At 47.8% G+C, this 17,096-nt stretch overlaps 1 protein-coding gene across 1 annotated transcript in view; it reads left to right on the forward strand.

Annotated features, from left to right (window-relative positions):
* The window catches only part of PLA2G15 (phospholipase A2 group XV), a 155,804-nt gene that overhangs the window by 93,713 nt on the left and 44,995 nt on the right, over positions 1-17,096 (forward strand). The window contains exon 4 of the mRNA XM_085639340.1: positions 1,029-1,127. Within this exon, the coding sequence (XP_085495466.1) occupies positions 1,029-1,127 (99 nt within the window). The remainder of the gene's footprint in view (positions 1-1,028; positions 1,128-17,096) is intronic.

A 17,096-nucleotide genomic window follows, 5' to 3' on the forward strand; every position in this document is an offset into this window, starting at 1 on the left:
CCCACTCTACAAGAAAGTTAGGGGCTTCTATGGCTTTTCTAGGGAATATACCCTTAGATGACATCTGCAAGGCAGCCACATGGTCTACACCGCACACCTTCACAAAACACTACTGTGTAGATGTGCATTCCAAGCAGCAAGCTAGGGTGGGCCAGGCTGTACTAAAGACACTTTTTCAAACAGCTGCAACGGATACCGGTGGTCGCCGCTAGGGTTGGGTACTGCTATATAATCTATGCTAAGTGTACAATCTGCAGCTCATATGCCTCGAACGGAATATGCTACTTACCAGTATGCATCTGTTCTTGGCATGTAGAGCTGCAGAGTTGTACACGCCCACCCGCCTCCCCGGCTACCTGTATCCGTTCCAGTACATCTTATTTAGATACAACACATGGGTTTCTCACTGTTATTACTACGCTCCATCATTTCCCTGTTGGCGAAAAACAATCTGAGGATGGAGCCGAAGCCCATGCGCAGTACGGACCGAAGGAGGAGTCACCAAACTCGTGACTTCCAAAGACTGTCCAAGAAGAAAAACAAACTGCAAACATCCGGGCCCAACACCAGATGGCGATCTATGCTAAGTGTACAACTCTGCAGCTCTACATGCCAAGAACAGATGCATACTGGTAAGTAGCATATTCCTCATCTTACCTGTGGTTTGTTAACTCCTCATGTGGATCTAGCCTATGTAATTAATGACTCCTTATTTAGAATACCTCTTAAATGAGTTTTCCCAGAGTCCTAGTAGGAAAGCATAAAAGTTTAAACCATATTAGTATTAACCTTCCGTAAAAGTATGTCAAAGTATGTGTTTTGGGTCTTGGCTATACAGAAATGGAGTAACTACAGCTTTTACTTCAACTCCCATTATTGTAACTACAAATTGGTATCTAGGTATCTCATGTCCTACATGAACGAGTTCTTGTTTATGATGCTGGTGGTTTTCTTTTTCTGTGTGTTTTTTTAACTATTCCAATACGTAAACTGACAGGTCATGTTTTATATTTACACCATGTTTGCAGGCATTTACTTTTTCAAATTGGTAGAGAGTATGGTGGAATGGGGCTATACAAGGGATCAAGATGTCAGAGGGGCCCCATACGACTGGCGCAAAGCTCCAAGTAAGTATTAACTCTTTTCCAGGCAAAATAGTGTAGGTAAGTCAGTGTAAAGTGTGAAAAACATTCTGTGCCTTTGCTTTACTTGGATAGTTTTATTATAATTATTTATTTAGAGTAATAGCCAGACTTTGAAGCTTTTATGTTATGTAATACAAAGCTAATTACTTGTGAGAGGCCCTGATCAGAACTTTAAAAAAAGCAAAGATACTAAAAATATTTAAAGGCAATGGTAGACCTGCAGTAGACAGTTTATTAAATGCAAAAGTGAGGACACCAGTGTTAATAGAAGTCTTTCCTAACAAAGGTGTGAGCAACCACTTTTAAGTGGTTGCGTAGCAGTTCCTTATTATTTTTATTTTTTTAAACTATGGAATATTCTGCATTTAAAAAAATTTAGTCATGTAACCATATTCCTTACCGTCGTTGCTGACCATGATTTGTAAGCATAACCGGTCTCAACAGCTTCAAGAAGTTAATATTTTATCGCATGTGGCAATGTCTGGATGAGAGCTACTTTATATCCTGCAGGTTAACGTATTTGGTCACAAAGAGGTCTTTAAACTTTTGAATGAAGAGCTAATCGAAGGCGTCCCTGATCTTTGCTAATGGGATAGGGCTGAGTGTCCAATAGGTTTTTTTAATTGCTTTAGAGAATGTCTTAGGTTTTGTTAACTGTAGTGTCAAATTTGTATTTCAAGTTGTTTTCTTAGTTAGCTGAATGCATTATTTAGATTTGGCTTGATGAATGCTGCTTGCAACTTTCATTCTAAGCCTTTTGACAATATCATAACCAGCATTGGCAAAATCAGTGGGTTTGGCAATAGACCCCAGCCTTTTGGCTCTGTCTATTCTGGTTCTGTTTTTTCATGGTTTTTTCACAATTTTATTTTTGAGAAAACTGCTGGACTCTCAATAAGCTAAGAAATAAAATGGCTAAAAGTCATTTTGTCGTGTTCTTAAAAAGCACCCATTGCCATAGTAGTCCCTGGCACTGAAGGGAGCTACATTTAACTAGATGTGCTCCTTGTGGAAGCAAAGAATGTCATCATTCACAGTGAGATTAGCCAATGGATGAATTGGGCAAAATTGAAATGTTAATGGCGCAACAACAGCTCAATGAGTTTAGAGGACTTGCTGAAAGCTCCTCGGAGAATGTATATTAAATGTATAATTTTTGTAAAATGAAAAGGTCTTGGGTACCGCCTGACTTAAAGGTTAAGGAACGATGTGCATTATGTGAAATTGATGGGTTTGCTATTGGTTGTCCAAGAGGTAAGGAATCACTCTAGGTTAAGGAATCCAGTTTCACTCAATTCCATTAGTAATAATGCATGTGAAGTTTTCATTACTGAACTATTGGGTAGAAATGCATTTTTCGCAGAAATCATTCGTATTGGGCAGTGCAGTGAGAATCCGATCTTTCATGCATTCGAATACAAACATTTATTGCAGTGGAACGTTAGTACCTGTACTGAAATATATAGACCACCATGGTAATGAAAACCTTTTGGGAGCAGTGAAAATGAAAACTGTTGAAATTTGTACCCAAAGCAGATTTTTCCGCTTAGAATGCGGAACACCAAATAAAATAACATCAAACCAGTAGACCAAACACAAAATCCAGACAAGTAAAACAGCTCCTATGGCTAACTGGCACCAGTGGTATAAATATCATTTTCATGAAAACAGAACATTACAATTGAAAAATAGCCTACACTCAGAGGTAGGTAGAAATGGGATGGTTATTTTATTTGGAGTGGATGTGCTCTTAGTAATTTTGTAAAAGATAGAGTGGGTTGAGTTACCAGCTGACTGGGAAGTTATATAAAGCTGGTGCTGCTTCAGGAAAGGATTGCTTAGTGGTCTGAGTTAATTTTGAGGCTCTGAATTGTAGTGAGTCTTTTTTTCACCTCATAACCCATTACTGCCTGAGCGAGTCAGGACACTGGCCAAAAACAGTGGAATTTTTTCAGGTGGATGGCCTTGCGTTGATATGCTTTTTCTTTTAATATATTTGATGTATCCATGCACATAATTACCAAGATGCCCAATTCATGTGTCCTCTTCAACCAGTTCTGGAGTTTTAGCCTATAGAGCTTTGCATTCTGAGACTGGTAGCTTTGATTTCACAACCAGAGATCCAGACTGTAAAATCAGTTTGCAGAATGCTGTGCCCAGACACTTAGGACTGGCTGAAGGTGTCACTCGTGATACGGGGCATCTTGTCACTGCACTTGTGTCGCTAGGCATTTATCTCATTGTTAGGTGTGGATGAAAACTTTTTAAGTATGGTATCTATCCGCAGATAACTTCTTACCTCACTAAAGAAATCGCTCAAAGGTATGTTCAGCTTTTCATTCTAATTAAATTCTTTCTTTGTCAAAAGGATAGAAATGTGTAGCTTATCCAGTCCTGATATGCTGTTGTAGAGAAGTGAAGGCAGCACCAGGGATGAAGTCACACTTTTGCCAGTATGGTCATTTCAAATTCCTTTATTCTTCTTTGTGTAAAAACACAGGACAACAGCCAATGCGTTTTGTTCCCTTTATAGGAACTTCATCAGGGCAAAAAGTTTTTGGAATGGACCACATTCCATTTGATGAATCAAGGCAATAATAAGCCAAATAAGAAGGACAAAGTAGAATTTGGTTTCCGGAGAGAGTTCCGCTCACATGTAGATGCTCTTTAGTGTCTGCATGCGCAAAAATGATATTAGGACTGGAAGGTGGAATCCAACTGTAATCAATTGAAAAGCGATTGTTACCCAAATTATTCGGGATGCCGAGTGGGAGCTCCGGTGCTTGTCGTTAGCAGTACTGTTGGATTCCACCGTCCAGTCCTAATATCATTTTTGCGCATGCAGACACTAAAGAGCATCTACATGTGAGCGGAACTCTCTCCAGAAACCAGATTCCACTTTGTCCTTCTTATTTGGCTTATTATTGCCTTGATTCATCAAATGGAACGTGGTCCATCCCAAAAACCTTTTGCCTTGATGAAGTTCCTATGAAGGGAACGAAACGCGTTGGCTGTTGGCTGTTGTCCTATGTTTTTACACATAGAAGAATAAAGGAATTTGAAATGACCATACTGGCTAAAGTGTGACTTCATCCCGGATGCTGCCTCCACTTTTTTTTTTTTTTTTTTTTTAACATCTTTTTATTGAGTTTTATAAAATACGTCAGCATTACAACATAGACATTTATTCATGAATCCATACCTGTAACATCATGGACATGCAAAGCTGTTCCATCTTAGCACTATGAGTGTTGACACAGTATTACTAATTCAACCTGATAGCTAGTCTCTGTACATAGTATGTCTGTTATCTATGATATCCAGATGTACAGTCCATTTCCGTATTAACAAAGGTATCTGAACATGCAATACCATAAGCCCACTTCTTCTTACTTAACCGACCCACCCACCCACTACCCTCCCATTAGGCTCGCCGGAGAACCTTGTGGCAATTAACTATTCACACAGGGTACTAACTATACAATAGCTAACACCATCACTAATGCTTCAACGCATATGTTGAAGCATTTTTCTGACTGTGATACAGTCGGCTCCATTACATTCACATCTTTAAGTGATTCCATCATAATGTCCCAGTCCATGGAGATGGGTTTTTTGCGCTGCCCTCACGCCGTAGCTCTGCGCTTTCTGCCGCTCCCCATCGGACCATCTCCGAGTGCCACATGTGTAATGGAGGAGGATACGCAGACTTCCACCTCATAGTAATGGTTCTTATCACCAGTATCCTGGCCAGGTTCGCAAATCTATACTGGGTTTTCCGTTGTTTAGGGCGGGGGTGTACTCCCAGAAGGCAGCTTTCAGCTGCGTTTCATACCGTGGTGCCGGTGATGTCTGCTGTTATATCTTTTATTTGTGCCCAAAAACTACTTCGTTTTGGACAGGTCCATAACATGTGGAACAAGTCCGCATCTGCCGCTCTGCACCTAGGGCATGTGAGCTGGGCATCTGTGTATATACAGTTCAAACGATGTGGTGTAAGATATGCTCTGTGTAGCACCATGTATTGGATGTATTTAAATCTAGCATTCCTGGACACTTTCTTAGGATGCTCTAAGGCGGTTCCCCATTCCTTATCCGTGAGACTCCGCCCAATGTCTCCCACCCATTTTACACGTAGGGGAGCCAGTGATAGACCAGCGTGTGCCTGGGTGGCTCTATATAACCATCGGACCAAGTGGCGTCCTCTTCCCATTAAGTACACTGCGTGTACTAAGTCATGCACTGGGGGTTCCGCCCCCATAGGCGAACCATTGTTTTTTAACATAATGTATAATCGCCGCATGTAGTAAAAACAGCGTCTGAGGGATCCCCCAGTTTTGGGTAAAGTTATTATGGTTCACCAGCACTCAATCAGTAAATAAACAACCTAATGTGTCCACTCCCTCTTGCGTCCACTGCTGAATACGTTGTGCAGTAACCAGTCCTGTGGCAAGTGGTATCCCCAGAATGGTAATTTATCCAAATAGGGGGCAGCAGTCCTGGTGTAGTGTAAAGAGCGCTTCCAGTAGGCTGGGGCCAGTTTCAGCAGGGGAGGGGTATCAGGAGGTATGCGGGTCCCCGGATGTAACCATGTGTGCAGTAATCCCGGAGTCCGTGTCCGCGGAGTGTAATCAATCTCGTGCAAATTGCGTCCAGCCAACCAGTACAACCACCATTGCAGCTGACTGGTCATGCAATATGCTCTAAAGTCAGGGGCTCCCAGCCCACCCTCTCCCGGCCTCAATCTGAGTTTTGCCAGACTAATTCTCCTGCGGCCCCTCCCCCAGATTGGGTCAATTAGCAAATTGTCCAGTGTGCGGAATATACTGTGTGGAAATAGGATAGGTAGGTTAGTGAAGAAATAAAGCAGCCTTGGCAGCACGACTATCTTGGATATCGCCACCCTACCCATGACCGAGAGAGGGAGGGATGAAGCAACCTGGGTCCGTAATGACCGTATAGCTTTCATAAGGTTGCCATCTACTAGATCTTGTGTCGTCCTGTGTATTTGGATACCTAGGTATTTGAAGGTAGCCGCTGCAACTGACAACCTAATGGGACCAAAGGGGATAGCCCCGGGGTTGTCCCTGTAGGACATGTAGAATGCATATGATTTTGCGCCATTAATTTTTAAACCGGAAATGGACTCAAATTGGCTAAAGATAGAGGGGACAGGCTCAATGCCGTCCTGTAAATTGTTAAGATATAATATTAAATCGTCCGCATACGCCGATACCATTGGTGTTACCTATAAGGATACCCCTGTCCCCGGCCTCCATCCGGATTCTTAGGAGAAGGGGCTCCAGGGCTAACGCAAACAGGATAGAGGATTGGGGGCAACCCTGTCTAGTGCCCCTTGACACTGGATATGAATCGGAAATGTGAGGGCCCGTACGGACCCGAGCCGTGGGAGCAGTGTATAGGAGCTTGACCCATCAAATATATTTGGGTGGTACACCAAATCTGTGTAACGCTTGAAACATATAATCCGAATGCACAGTATCAAACGCCTGTTGGAGGTCAAGTGTTATACACCCTGCGGTTTCTGAGACTTGGGCTGCAGCCTCCATTACATGATGTAAGCGACGTATGTTTAAAGAATTGTTGCGGCCTGGGAAGAATCCACACTGGTCTAAATGGATCCGCTTGGGGAGATAGGGCAGAATCTGGCATGCTAGAATTTTACTGAGTATCTTATACTCTGTGGACAGGAGAGACAGGGGGCGGTAACCTGCCATAACACACACTTCTTTATCCGGTTTAGGGAGTGTTATTACCAACGCTTGCATAGTTGAGTGGGAGCCTATGGGTGTCATACGCTGTTATATATAAGCATTCAAGGTGTGGTACCAACTTATCCACATACGTGGAGTCAAACTCTACTGGGAGACCGTCCGTTCCTGGGGTCTTATTACGTGGCAGTGCTTTGATGGCCTCTTTAATTTCTGCCCTAGTAATGGGACTTTCTAGTTCTTTCTGCACTGCTTTCAGCAATTTGGGGTATGGGAGACCATCCAAGAATCTATGTATTAGTTCCAGTGGCGTTGGCTCAGGTGTGAGATAGAGTGCTGTATAGTATTCCTTAAAGGCCATGTTTATTGCAGTTTGTGTATGTACACTAGCGCTGTCCTGTAGTACAATTTCTGGTATTATTACCGGGGGGGGGGGGGGGCATCCCTTTTCAATCGGGCTAATAAGGTTCCTGCCTTATCCGCCTCAGTATGCGTCCGTTGAGAGTATGCCCTGTACTCGATCAAGCGGAGATCTTCGAGGAGTTCCGCGTGTCTGATCCTGCCGTCTTGTAAATGGGATTGTGTGGCACCCACAGTACTGGCATCTCGCTCCAGATCCTGCAGGGTAGCCTCCAATGCCGCAAGTTTCTTTTTAATTTCCTGTCTTGCCCCCACCAGCACCCCTATAGAGGTACCCCGTATCAGTCTTGAACGCATCACACTCCACAAGGCAGGAGGAGGCAGTATTAGTATTTTCAGTAAAGTAATTAGTAATAACTGTGGCTAGTCTGTCTTTAAAAACCGTGTATTCTAAATGCTGAGGCCATAATCTCCAAGTGGGGACTGGGGTGGGGACCCTCCCCCAAATCAACGTGATCTCTAGCGGGTTGTCGTCCGACAGAGTTTTTCCCAGGTATGTTGTGTGATGGATATGTGTAGATATAGCGGCCGAGCAGAAAATCCTATCTAGCCTGGTATGCAATAAGTGCGGTGGGGAATAAAAGGAATACTCGTGGTGAGTGGGGTTACGTAGCCGCCACACATCTTCCAATAGCCACCCCTGTGCCCATGATTTCAGGAATTCCGTTTGTTTAAGGGATGTTGCTCCAAAGAGTGGGGGGTGGGAGCGATCAAATTGGGTGTCCAGTTTTGCATTGTAATCTCCTCCCAGCACCCACGGGATATCAGCCCAGTCTGCCAAGATGGTGTTAAGGCCTCTAAGGAAGACATCTTGATCATAGTTTGGAGCATAGACCCTCCCCAGGATCAGTTGTTCCCAATCCAACATCCCCTTCACTATCCTATATCTGCTTTGTTGGTCAATACGCTGTTCTAGTGGTGCAAATGCCACCCAATGTCGTACCCTAGCTCAATGTCCCTCTGGCAAATGCCGAGTAGGATGTGCTATACATTTGCCCTCTCCATTTCCAGCGCAGTTTAGAGATTTCCGTAAGTGTGAGGTGGATTTCCTGCAATAGCGCGACATGTACATTCCTCCTATGCAATAGGGCGTGTATCCGGCGTAGTTTATGGAGCGAAACCCATGCAACGGACATTCCCGGTCACTGTTATATTTACCCTGCATAGACATATCTGAGTAATGGTCTTGTATTTCACAACAGCCAGGGCCTGTGCCACAGCATCAAGTGCACTATCTAGCGGCGAGCCTCCCTCCCCCAACGTTAACAACTGTAAACGTCCCAATACAAGGACAAGCATAGCAACTTTGCTAATACAAACCATAACTAAAACAACACAAGTCCACACGGTGAAGTATAGCGATACTTACGGGGGGGACCTGGAAAGTCCATCTTTATAACGAGCCTGACGGAGCTACACACTGGCAAGAACCCTATATGGCTATATCAATGTAAGGGGATATTGGAGGGTGAAAGTTAAATTGGAAATTATACAAAAGATTCACTTCCCTCCTCCTTTCGATCCCGGTACACCGTTGCACCTATTAGGTTGGGAGTCCTGTCGCCTCATCCAAAAAGCGTTTGTACTGTTTGTGGGGTACTGATTGGGAACAGAGGATCTTGACTATCAGGCGAGGTTATTAATGCCTATGCATCTGTTGTAAAAAAAAGTTGGAAAGATCTTAAGTGTCCCAGGTGGCAGACGGGTGCACAATGGACCCAGTTGGTTTGATTCCCCTTGCTCTAAGGCCGCTAAAAAACTAAGGGAATCTATGTCAGCAAATCCTCGAGATCCTGTACTGGTGCGAGTCTGCCGGAAGGAATACAAGGATTGCTTGGCAAAAAGGAAAGGTGATCTGAAGGAAGAGGCCTGGAAGGAGTTGATTAACTCCTAGTACCTTGCGGAGTAGCTCTAGGGTCTGGAGCATTGTGAATGGGCCTCTTTTTGCTCAGGATAGGGTGACGGCCCTTGACTCCCATATAACGGAGGAGGAATGGGTGCTTCATTTTAAATCATTGTTTGAGAGTCCTACGGAGCCCCTCCTACAGGTTGGTCGAGATATGAATGCCCCTGTAGTGAATTTTAAATTGGGTGAGGTAGTCGAAGGTATTTTAGGCTTAACAAGCAATAAAGCCCCAGGCCCGGACGGTATCCCCCTGGACTTATTTAAGTCTGACCCTTCTTTCTGGGCGCCAATACTCTTGGCAGCGTTTAACGCAGCCGCAAAAAAGGGGTGTCCTGGGGCACCTCGACCATTGTCCCTGTTTTCAAGAAGGGGGACAGGAATAGCACTTATTGCTATAGGCCAATCTCCCTTCTTGATTCAGTGGTCAAGGTCGTGGGACGCGTACTCTTGGACAGATTGTCTACCTGGGCGGAGGAGCAAAAAATCTTATCTGACGTCCAGTTTGGCTTCCGTCCCGGGCATTCTACTGTGGCTCAATGCCTTAATCTCTCTTTGATATTGAGTAAATATACAGTTGCGTGCCCTGGTACTGTATACCTTGCCTTCATGGACCTGTCCTCAGCTTTTGACTGTGTCAATAGGGTCAAGCTGTGGCAGGCCATGAGGGCAATGGGGGTAGAGAACAGTTTAGCTGACTACTTGGAAGATCTGCATAGGTCATCCAGGGCCAATGTAAGGTTCTCCCCAGTACCTTGGGGTCACCAGGGATTTGGATATTAAAAGGGGAGTAAGACCGGGGTTTATAATGGCTCCATTTTTATTTAATTTTTATATAAATGATCTGTACAAAGTAGTTTGGAGGTAGATTTCCCATACGTAGGGCGGCGTGGACTCCCTGTCCTACTATACGCGGACGATGCCGTCCTCCTAGCGAGGACGGCATTAGGCCTTCAATCTCTGCTTGAGGCTTTCTTCAGCTTTATGACTGATCGGGATCTGGCCATTAACAATACGAAATCTTATGTCATGCAAGTGGGATTGTGCCCCAAAAAAACTTTACATTTTAGGGTTAGCTCTTCCCCCATCCCCGTACAAATGTTTTTTCATATTTAGGGGTTCTCCTGGATGATCAGTTACAATGGGGGCCCCAAATGACCAAGAACAGGGGGGCTATGGCCAGGGCAAATGCGGCAATTTTTAATTTTGCTACAAAGATAGGGAGGAGACCAATGTTAAAAGTATATCAGGCTAAAAGCCTGGCTATAGCCAGTTATGGGAGTGAAATTTGGGATCACACTATAGTGAACTCGTTACAGGTGGCTGAGAACAAATTTTTTAAGCGCCTGTTATGTGCCCCCGAAAGCCTCTCTAATTTGGCGGCCCATGAAGAATTGGGGGTCCCGTACCGGAGTGACACCTTGGCCTCGCGCCCTCTTGTATTCTGGTTAAAATGCTGGTTGAATCAGGAGTTAAACCTCACCCACATGATAATGAGAGAGTGCTTGACACTTGATAAAGCACTCCAAATTCCATGGCTTAATTACATTAAAAGAAGTCTGGAAGAGGTAGGTCGCGTAGAGCTATTCTATAAGCCTGAAACTATCACCAAGAAGGACGTGGAACTAGTTAAGGTAGCCTACCTATTATTAAAGAAACTGGATAGGGACGAGCAGGAACTCAAGAAAGTAAGTGTCCGTAGGTTTTTAATGCTCAAAACAACTCCTTACTGAGCCTTACCTCCTAGGGTCCCTGTCCACACATGAGAAGTTTCTTTTAACCAGGTTCTGGACAAACCTCTCATCTTCTGGTGGCTAGACCCAAGGGCTGTCACAGAGGACAAGTGCTAGCATCCTGTGGCTGCGACGGCCAGTCTCCACAGGATTTGCTGCACTTTGTACTTCTGTAAATTTTATTTAGTTCCATGGAAACATTTCCTGGTCCCTATTCTAAAGAAACTGAATTTTAGACAAGCTCGCCCAGCCCTCTTGTATTTACAACTACTGAATGAGGATTGTATATTTTTTGTCGTGGGTTATTTAAAATCGATAATGAAATCAAGGGCTTGTATGGATGTATAACGTGGGAGCTGTTGTTTCTTTGGGTAGATACCAGCATGTCGGTCCAAGTCCCCTTTAGGGTGTAAAATGAAAAATAGACCCATTTTATTCTTTCTACGATGTTTTATGGAACGTTTGTTCCTCGTGAATTAGTAGTTTTGCACATTTAGATCCTTCTGGCCCCTTTCTTTTAACAACGTGAAATATCTTAGAGTGGGTTTATTTTTTAGGTCGTATTTTAATATGCCTGATTTTATGTAAGGAGTAGTTTCTTTTCTGTAACTCCAGTTCTGTAGTAGGGGTATTTCTGTTATAGTCATAATCTAGTGAATAGTCCCGCCCATGTGCGTGGACCCCGGAGCAATAAAAAATAATCTGTAAAGGTGACAAATCATGCAGACCTGCATACACCTTTAAGAGAGAATTTAATTTAAAGACAGATAATGCAGCCTATACCCACAGGCTACACTGTCCAGTACTTCAACTAGAATTCCACCAACATCCACAAACAGCACTGCCTGTCCAGCTTTTCTCCACATAGGAAAAAACCCTGCCTCTACCAGCAAAAGCTTCTGGAATGATAGAGAGGAAGGAGTGTACAGACAAGCCCCATAGGCTGCCATTATGTGGCTTAAAACGGGATACTGTGCCTTTAAGAAAACTTTCCAGGTTTCCAGAACTTTCCCCAGTATCCCAGAATGCCCAGCAGGTCCCATTTACTTTCAGTTCTTTTTGAAGGCGTAGCACGCCAGACCTGTAGCATTCTACATATGAATAAATATCTCTCCACCGGGGAGGAGGGCGGGCGCTTATGACTATAACAGAGATACCCCTACTACAGAACTGGAGTTACAGAAAAGAAACTACTCCTTCTGTAGTAGGGGATCTCTGTGTATAGTCATAATCTAGTAAATAGAATGGCAAGCCCATCCCCACACAACAAAAGCGGTGGAGAACACACAAGACACTACCACTACTGTGCGAACAAATTTCGCAGCGAAGCCTGCCCAACCTGAGCATCTGCCCTGGCATCCGTGTCCAGACAGTAATGCGCAGCAAAGGTATGGACCGACTTCCAAGTGGCTGCCTTGCAGATTTCCGCAATCGGAACATTACGCAGCAAAGCCGTCGTGGCAGCTTTGCCCCTGGTGGAATGAGCCTTAGGTTTACCCCCTAAGGTCTTATTAGCCTTTTGATAACACAATTGTATGCAGGACACAATCCACTGAGAAATGGACTGCTTAGAGGTCGCAAGACCAGTCCTGACTGAGCCATAATTAACAAACAATTGGTCAGACCTACGAATATCCTTGGTCTTATCCAGATAAAATTTCAACACCCTCCGAACATCCAGGGAATGGAGAGACCTTTCCGCTGGCGAAGAGGGATTCTGAAAGAACGTAGGTAAAGTTATAGTCTGGTTGACATGAAAGTCAGAGATAACCTTAGGAAGAAATTTAGGGTGAGTACGCATCACAACCTTAGCAGCATGAAATACAGTATAAGGTTCTTGACAACATAATGCCTGAAGTTCACTCACCCTGCGGGCCGATGTAATGGCCACTAGGAACGCCGCCTTCCAGGATAGGTGCTGCAACGAAGCCTTGTGAATGGGTTCAAAAGGCTCCTTCATCAGTCTGGACAGCACCACATTCAAGACCCAGGAAGGCGAGGGAAGTCTGACGGGAGGAAACACTTTCTTCAAGCCTTCCAAAAAATCCTTGACCACAGGGATCTGAAAGAAGGAAGTCTGTGAAGGGCATTTCCTGTAAGCAGTCAAAGCAGCCAGATGAACCTTAATGGAATGGAAATTAAGGCCAGACTGCGCCAGATGTAAAAGGTACGGAAGGATGACATCTTCCTTACATGTCGTCGGATCAAAGTTCTTGGACTTACACCAGATACAGAACCTCTTCCACTTGTAAGCATAGGATGTCCTAGTGGAAGGTCGTTTAGACTCCTTCAGTATGTCCATACAATCGTCTGGTAGATTCAGATGCCCATATTGCACTATTTCAGGAGCCATGCCGCCAAACTCAAAGACGAGAGGTTGGGGTGCACCATCCGCCCCCCGAACTTCGTGAGAAGGTCCGGCCTGCATGGCAACCGCATGTGAGGAAGGAGAGACCGGTGAAGTAGGTCCGTGAACCACCACTGCCTGGGCCACTCCGGGGCGATCAGGATCATCCGCGCCCTGGACTGGGACAGCTTGATGAGCACTGCCGGAATCAGGGGAATGGGTGGAAAAGCGTACAGAAAGCTGTTCGACCAATCGATCCATAGCGCATTCCCCAGCGTCCCCCGCTGGTAGTACCTGGATGCGAAGTCTCGGCATTTGCTGTTTTCGGCGGTGGCGAACAGATCTACGTCTGGAGTCCCCCACCTTGCGAAGACTTCTCCTAGTACTTCGTCGTTTATGACCCATTCGTGGTTTTCCTGAATCAGCCTGCTCAAGGCGTCCGCCTGAGCATTCTGCACCCCTGGCAGATGCGTGGCCGTAATCGTCAGTCCTCGGGCCAGCAGCCAGCGCCAGATCGCCTGCGCCTCCTGCGACAGAGTGCGCGATCTCGACCCCCCCTGCTTGTTGAGGTAATACATCGTGGTTGTATTGTCCGTCTGTATCAGCAGCGAGTTGGTCTGGAAGGACGGAAGGAAGGCCTTCAGTGCCAGGAAGACAGATCTGAGTTCCAGGAAATTGATGTGGTACGTCGATTCCAAAGCAGACCACTTCCCTTGAATCTGCAAGTCCCCGGAATGAGCTCGCCAGCCCTGGAGAGACGCATCCGTCACGACACTCGTCGTGGGAATGTCCTTGTGGAAGGGAACCCCCTTGAGGAGGTTTTCCGCCGAACACCACCACTTCAGAGACTGAAGAGCATGTAGCGACAGTCGTATCTTGTCGTCCCAAGAGCCTGTCCTCTGATCCCACTGATCCTCCAAGCACTCCTGCAGTGGTCTCGTGTGTAGCCGAGCGTGAGGCGTGAGGAAGATACAGGAGGCCATCGATCCCAGTAGAGAAGACACCTTCCTCACTGTCGTCGATGGAGCAGTCCTGAGCCTTCCGAAGGAGTGATAACCGCCTCTCCTCCGAAGGAGACACGCTTGCTGACCTCGTATCGATGGAGGCTCCCAGGTACTGTATGCACTGGACCGGGGTCGGGACCGATTTGGACATGTTGACGTGTAACCCCAGCTTGTGCAAGAGAGCGCACGTCCATCGGAAGTGATCTTGCGCTTCCGAGAAGGATGAAGCCTTGATCAGCCAATCGTCCAGATACGGGTAGACCAACACCTTGTTCCTTCGCAGATGTGCCGCCACCAGCGCCATGCACTTCGAGAAGGTCCTGGGCGCAGACTTTAGCCCGAATGGCAGTACTGTGTATTGATAGTGATTGGCGCCGACTTGGAATCGCAGGAACTTCCTGTGCTTCCTTGCTATGGGCACATTGAAGTACGCATCCTGTAGATCTATGGCACAGAGCCAGTCTCCCCGTTGCAGCTGAGGGTAAATCTGGTGCAACGATAGCATGCGAAACTTCTCTCTGCGAATCCATTTGTTTGCCTGTTGCAAATCCAGAATGGGCCTGAACTCGTTCTTGTCCTTCTTGCGAACGAGGAAGAACCGAGAGTACAGACCTCTTCCCCTTTGAGACAGAGGTACCTCTTCTACCGCCTTTTTTCTCAACAAGATGTCTGCCTCCGCCTGGAGCTCTCTCAGCTGGAACCGAGAGCTGAACGGCGGAATCGCTGGAGGCGGGCTGATAAACCGAAGACTGTATCCATTGCAAACAATATTGAGCACCCACTTGTCCTGAGTAATTTTTCTCCACTCTGCCGGAAAAAGTTGAATGCTTCCCCCCACTGAAGTGGGTAACGGTTGAGGGGGAAGTAGCCGCTCAGGGCCGAGACCCGGCCGGGCCCTTGGTAGTGGTAGTCGCCTGCTGGCCTCCTCTACCCCTCTGGCGTTTCTGGAAGGGCTTCCGGAACTGCTGCTGTTGGTGCTGCTGCTGTCCCGAAATCTGCCCACGCCCTCTGCCCGAAGACCCGAACCGCCTCTGGAGCGGGCGTTTCTTCTTCTCGGCCTTCTCCAACCCGACGGCCGTCAGGGTTTCCGCCTCCGCCTTCATGCAGGCCATCTCATCATCCGCATGTTTTCCGAACAGGGTTTCCCCCAAGAAGGGCAGGTTGGCCACTCTGTGCTGCGCTTCTGGTTTGAGGGACGTCAGGCGCAGCCACGAATGCCGCCTCTGGTGGACGCCATGGCAGTAGGCGTGGGCGGCCAACAAGGAGACATCCGCCGCCGCGCCGATCACCTGATTAGAAACCAGCATACCTTCACGCACGGTTTCCAAGAAGTCCTCCTTCCTGTCCCGGGGCAGCAGGTCCGCATACTGCTGCAGGGACTCCCACAGGGCCCGGTCGTAACGGCCCAACAAAGCCCCTGCACTCGCCGCCTTCATGGTGGTGGCGGTGGTCCCACACACCTTCCTGCCCGCAGAATCCAGCCAGCGGCTCTTTGTCAGGCGGAACCGTCGATGAAGGGGCGGTCGCATGTTGTTTCCTCGCCGCCGTCACGATGACCGAATCCGGCTTCGGGTCCACCCTCAAAAAGGTAGGGTCCGACTCCGGGGCCCTATACTTTTTCATGAGCCTGTAGGGGGCAGCCTTCGTCACAGCAGGAGTGAGGAACAGCTCCAACGCGGGTTCCACCAGTCCTGGTACCAGGGGCAGTAGAGGGCGAGACAGATGTTTCTTATGAAGTGTCTCGAATATCACAGACGTCGTGGGTGTTGGAACCGTCACCGTGATACCCAACTTTGCTGCCCCTCTCAACAGCACCTCTTGGAAAGAGACCAAATCATCCACCGGAGACACCCTAGTCCCCGGCGAGTCCGACAGCGTCGGGGAAAAATCTCTGGTCGAGGATCGCGTGTGCTACCTGGACCTGTGCCTCCTACGGCGTCGTCCTGAGTCCGACGATGACCGTCCATGGCTCCTTGATCTTCTCCTCCTGAGAGAGCGGGAGCGCGACCTCTTCGGCTTCAGTCTGCCCGCCGGTCCCGGCGACCGCGGGCGTCGTGGTTTCGGAGTCCCCTGCGGCGGAGTCGGGTACCTCGGAAGGGAAACAGACCGCGGGGGAACCGCCGGCGGTCCCAATGGAGTGCGTGGCAACGACCGAGGTGGGGGCGGCGGAGGCAGTGGCCGCGGCGGTGGTGGCGGTGGAGGCGGTGGTGGCGGTGGAGGCGGTGGTGGCGGTGGTGGTGGTGGTGGCGGTGGTGGTGGTGGTGGTGGTGGTGGTGGTGGTGGTGGTGGCGGCGGCGGCGGCGGTGGTGGAGGCGGAGGTGGTGGAGGCGGAGTCGGAGGTGGAGGAGGCGGTGGCGTAGGAGGCGGTGGCGTAGGCATCCGAGGAGGCGTATACACCACAGAGTACACCGATCCCGATGACTCTCTTCCTCGACGTCTATCTTTGCCTCGACGGTGACCTTCGCCTCGACGGTGACCTTCGCCTCGACGGTGACCTTCGCCTCGACGGTGACCTTCGCCTCGACGGCGACCTTCGCCTCGACGGCGACCTTCGCCTCGACGGCGACCTGCGCCTCGATGGCGATCTGCGCCTCGATGGCGATCTTCTTGACCTCGAGCGTCTCGACGTCGATCTTCGACGGCGACGTCCACCGTCTCCTCTTCACCGACGGCGAACGGCGATCTCCCCCCGACGGCGAGCGCCGACGCCGGGTCCGATCTCGACGCCGACTGCTGGAAGGCGCCGTAGACGGCGTCGTCGCCGAAGACGCCGATGTAGTCGACGGCGGCCTATTCAGGTCCCTCGACGTCG

Source organism: Triturus cristatus, chromosome 12 (assembly GCF_964204655.1).
Source record: "Triturus cristatus chromosome 12, aTriCri1.1, whole genome shotgun sequence".
NCBI classification, from domain to species: domain Eukaryota; kingdom Metazoa; phylum Chordata; class Amphibia; order Caudata; family Salamandridae; genus Triturus; species Triturus cristatus.